This window comes from Pteropus vampyrus, unplaced genomic scaffold, assembly GCF_000151845.1.
Source record: "Pteropus vampyrus isolate Shadow unplaced genomic scaffold, Pvam_2.0 Scaffold173, whole genome shotgun sequence".
NCBI classification, from domain to species: Eukaryota; Metazoa; Chordata; class Mammalia; order Chiroptera; family Pteropodidae; genus Pteropus; species Pteropus vampyrus.
Window position 1 is genome coordinate 3,299,163 of NW_011888954.1, and position 4,833 is coordinate 3,303,995.

Genomic DNA, 4,833 nt, shown 5'->3' on the forward strand with positions numbered 1-4,833 from the left:
TACTGGTGCCCATCTAAACGGATTTAAATGAGGATCAGTAAATAATTCACAGAGTATTTAGCACAGAGCAGAACATCTCCTAAGTATTCAAAATGATAACAGATCCAATACTACAGTGGCTTCAAAGAAAGAGTTCACACAAGTGAAAAGATAAGCAAACATCACATCTTCATGCCTCAGTACAACTAAATCAGAGTTGTATTTTCAGTGGGCAATTTTCCCTCAGGCAGAATCAATACTCAAATCCTTTACTTATATTTTAAATTTACTCCTGAAGAAGATGAAGAGTACGTCAGTATTCATTTTATGGGTAATTACCTTGGTTTTTTTAATGTGCCAGTCATAATTTATTGTGCAAAGTGCCTTTTGGTTTCAAAAACAAGTCTAAAAATTATGTTAATAAGGTTCTCAGAAAACACTAATCATTAAGATTAAATGATGGCATAAAAGTATTGTTTATGGTACTAACAGACAGTAGTAAATTTGAAGATGAAAGTGATTGTCTGAACACACAGTATAAGCATATATATATATGCTTTACTGTTAAAGTGTACAGCTGCAACTTACTGGATTTCGTTAACCAATGTCACCATAAAAACAAATTTTAAAAAAAGCAATCGTCTGATAGAATCATATTTTTCTATCAAATGTCTGTTCCAAAAACATTGAAGTCAAAAGCTGGTCTCTTATCTCCTGCACCCAACATCTTTCTTTCTGTGCAGATTAAAACATCTAAATCTGGGTAAAATAAAATGGTTGGTAACAGGCTTTTAGTAAATATCTGTGGAAAAGACACCCATTTCTGAAACCGTATTTCTTGAAACTTATTGCTTGCCAATACTCTTTTTAAAAAGAGTGAAAACTCAGTTATGATTGCGTAAATATTAAATCTTGATTAATAAAAATGATCCAGAGGATAATAAAAGATTATAAGGAAAAAACAGGTTGGAATTTCCCTAACACCTCCTTCTCTGAAATAGGGCATCACTTTTCCCTTATAAGAGAGAGGGAATTATGCCTTTCAGCTTCCAGACACAGTCTTTACCCTGATTTCTAATCTAGATTTCCCTGATCTTTGGATCCGAGAAATTCTCTACCTAAGTATAAGGCTGTGCTTCTGTTTCAAGTTCTTGACCTGATTTGGCAACCTTTCTCTGTCCATGGACCTGTTTTCCTTTGCATAGAGTATATGCCTGCTTAACATGTTAAAAAGGGTTTGAACCATGAAGTTTCACAAGCTTAGATTTTAGTCTAGCTACGCACTAGCTGTATCATCTTCATTCAGTCACTTAAATTCACTCAGCCTCATTTTCTTTGTCTATAAAGTAGGAATAATAAATGCATATCTCACAAGTTTACTTTTGGGGTTAGATGAGACGTTAGATGCTAACTGATTGGGGACGCTGACAACTCAATCGTGTGTTCTTCTCTTCCCTATGTGTCCTTTTTGGGGAGTTGGCAGTCATTTGAATCTAAAAGCCCTTGATTTCTTTCCTTTCTTTCTCAGACCAGATGGCAAAGTTCTCTTGAATTTGGTATTTTTAATTTGGAACATTTGGGCTCTAAGTTAACTTCGACCCAGTCACACTTACATCCCAGGGGAATTGGAAAGGTAGAGAAGTTGGTAGTGAGGGCAGTCCCTTTTTGGTGGAGCCTGAGAAGTGGGGCTCTCTCCGTCTCTGGCCAGTGGGTTCCTATCAGTTCTCTTTCTCACCATTGAAGTCCAGGTTGGCTTTGCCCACCTCCTTCCTTGGACCAGCACAGATTAAAGTGATCAGTCCCTCTGAGCCGAGTTTCTTTCGAGAGGTGCCAACACTTAGACTCTCTCAAGATCCCTGAACAAGCCCATCCCTACCCTGCACAGGAAAGGTGAAGGAAGAAAGAGAAGGCGTGGGGGGAAGGGATGCCACAGGCGACGCCGCACCTTGAAGAGGTGGAGAGAGAACTATCCAGGTCAACAGCCCTGCCCAGCCTGAGCTTTCTCATTCTCTTCCCACCTCACTCCACCTTCTTCCCCAAAGCAGCCAGAGAGTTCGGAGCGGAACTGAGATGCGCACGGGGCCTGGGGTAGTGAAGGCGGCGTCTCCCCCGCGACCACCTCTCCACTCTCTGCTTGCTCGCGTACCGCCCGCAGCCCCGGCCCTGACAGGTGGCTCCCCGCCCCTAGCAGCCGCCAGCACTGCCCCTAGCGGTCCTCAGTGCGCGCCCGGAGCCTCGCGGTGCGTCCAGAGCGGAGAAACGCTACCTGTGGAAGTAATGAGCGCAGAAGAGGCCCAGAAGGGCAGTCGCAGGCGGGCCAAAGAGAGCGCGCGGCTGCCCGACGAGGATCCCCGCCGGTACCACGAAGGAGGGCAGCTCCTGCAGGAACCAGGCGGCGCGGGCGGGCAGGCGGGTACCCGTAGGCATCAGGCTCCCTGTGTACTTCCCGTAGCCGGAGGGCTCCCCAAAGTACAGTAACAGTACACCTAGGACAGCCAAAGTGGCGCTGCCCGCCAGCACCGGGCTCTGCTGGCAGCGAAGGGACATCGCGCCGTGTTCCCCGCCAGTGGCCGGTGCCTGCGCAGAGAAGAGCTCGGCCCCCACGGCCCCTTTATGGAGCGCGAGACACCACCCTGTGTCCGCCCCTTTAGCTTTGGCTTCCGCCCTCCATCCTGCCTCCCACCTGGGCTCGGCCCCCTCTGTCCTGGCTCAGCGGCAATGCCCCTTTCTCAGGGCTGGTGCTTCGGAAGGCGGCCAGGGAGGAGGGAAGGATGAAGGCTTTCGTGGGGCCAAAACTTGACCAGCGGCCCCGGAGCCTTCGACTAGCCCATGTCGGGGCCTCCACCCACGCGGCCGATCTCTCCACAACCTGCCACTGGTCCCCCCTTAGAGTGCCCTTCGAAAACTTACTCCTCACCCATCCATCTCTGAAGCTACAACTTCTGAGACTAGGAAATTAAGAGAGAAAACCACCGGGAGGATTTAGCCCAGGTTGTTTCTCTCCGCCACACTCATCCTCCGTGCTGACGCCACAGAGCCCCTGCTCAAGAACTAACCCAAGCTACCCCTTTGGTTCCCTATGCTTCCTTCACTCCCCACCCGCTCTCAACCAACTCTGCATCCTTCCTTCGACCTCGGGCCCTTCGACTCTAGGCACTTCTCGCGTCCGCCAGCCTCTCTGAAGGGGCACCGCGCTCCTTTGCCACTTTCGGCATGAGGCCTTCTCTGCACCATCACGTCTCCAGGCAGGAACCAACCTCTCCCCGGCAGAAATTCCTCCTTGGTTTTCTTCTGCATCCCTGGGGGCGGCCCTGAGCCTCCTGCCTGTCAAAGAAGCGCATCCGCTGAGCGCTGAGTATGGAAGCACAGATTGCAGTCAGGAGCAGTGACCCTGTCCGTGTGCCTTAACCTCTCCTCCCTGGGACCTCTGCAGCTGGCCAGGTTCAGGCAACCGTCTAGGGCTTCTCCCCCGAGACGCCTTCTCCCAGCTCCTCGAGTGGAGGAGTGGGGTTCTGCATGCTGGTGCCCCTGGAGAGCCGCCGCGCTCTAAACTCCCTGCTGTGGTCGTTTCTCTCTTCCTTCTACTTGTTCTTCTCTCAACCGCCACCCAGTCTTTCTCCTACCTCGTTCATTATCTATTTCCTCTTCCCTTCTGTGATTCAGCACCCAGACTTCCTTGCTGCCCTCGTCCTGTGTTTTGTATCCCTTGTTCTCTCATCTCTCTTTGCCTACCTGGCTTCCTCCTTGAGGGTTGTACATCTCACCTGCTGTTGTACATCTTCTTGTCCCACTTGTCTTGATTACTTTATCCCTATTAATTTTCTCCTCTGGTCCTTACTTCAGACTCCAGCCAGTCCTTTCCCTTCTCTCTCTCGTCTTTCTTGGGCGCTTTCTTCATTCTTCCCCCTTAGCTCCAACTCACTGCCTCTCATCTCCTATCTCCCCACTCACTGCTGCCCTGATGTTCCAATGAAAGCCACACTGTCACATCTGCCCAGTTTTGGGGGTGTTTTCTGATTTCTGGGACACATGGAACATGGTGATGTTTTAGTGCTACAGCACTCTCTGCTTGCTGAACAAGAGGTATTTATCATCTCTCTGTTAGGTTGTAAATTAATAGCAATCATGCTTCAATTTTCAACTGATGACCACATAAGAATCATCCATACTGACCGAAGTACTTTTCATGGAGTAACCAAGTGTTGGCTCTCAGAGCTTCTCAGAGCTGTTTTTGCAGTGACTTTACAGTGCAGATCTAATCTCAGCTTCCTCAGTTACTATGTAGTTGAAAACACTCAATTCCAGATCTCCAAGAAAGACCTGAGTTTCTGATCTACATTTCCTTCCTACTGAACCATTCCACTTTGATGTCCTTTAGAGACCCGAAATTCACCCCTACCCAAAGCTTAACCAATTTATCTTTTCTTCTATGACCTATCCACACCCAGATCCTCTCTCTGACATTCCTGGTTGTTACTTCTTCTCTGTCCTCAAAAGCCATAGCCTCCCTAAGAGGCTGGCATGTAGATTCAGGAAACCACAGATTTCTTGATGCCATAAATATTGGGAGAAAAAGCAATGTGACATTTCAAACTCATATCAATAGAATAATTCTTTTTTAAATGAAATTTCTCCTGTCTCAACTTTTTCCTCTCCTTTTTCCTAACTTTGTCCAATTTTGGCCCTCATTATTATTTTTTTCGTTATGGTATCAGTTAGCTTTTGTAGCATAACAAACATCCTAGAAGTCAGTAGCTTATTAGAACCCATTATCTTCAGTTTATGCATCTGTGAGTCTGATGGGGGTCAGCTGACCTAAGCTGAGTTTGGCTGACCTCGGCTGTGTGCATTCAT

The 4,833-nt window shown here is 47.7% G+C and overlaps 1 protein-coding gene across 1 annotated transcript in view; it reads right to left on the bottom strand.

Annotated features, from left to right (window-relative positions):
• SRD5A2 (steroid 5 alpha-reductase 2) overlaps positions 1-2,559 on the bottom strand; it is a 59,816-nt gene extending 57,257 nt beyond the window's left edge. Inside the window, exon 1 of the mRNA XM_011370752.2 lies at positions 2,246-2,559. Coding sequence (XP_011369054.1) covers positions 2,246-2,526 — 281 coding nt within the window. The 5' untranslated portion in view covers positions 2,527-2,559. The remainder of the gene's footprint in view (positions 1-2,245) is intronic.
• Between the last annotated feature and the right edge of the window lie 2,274 nt (positions 2,560-4,833).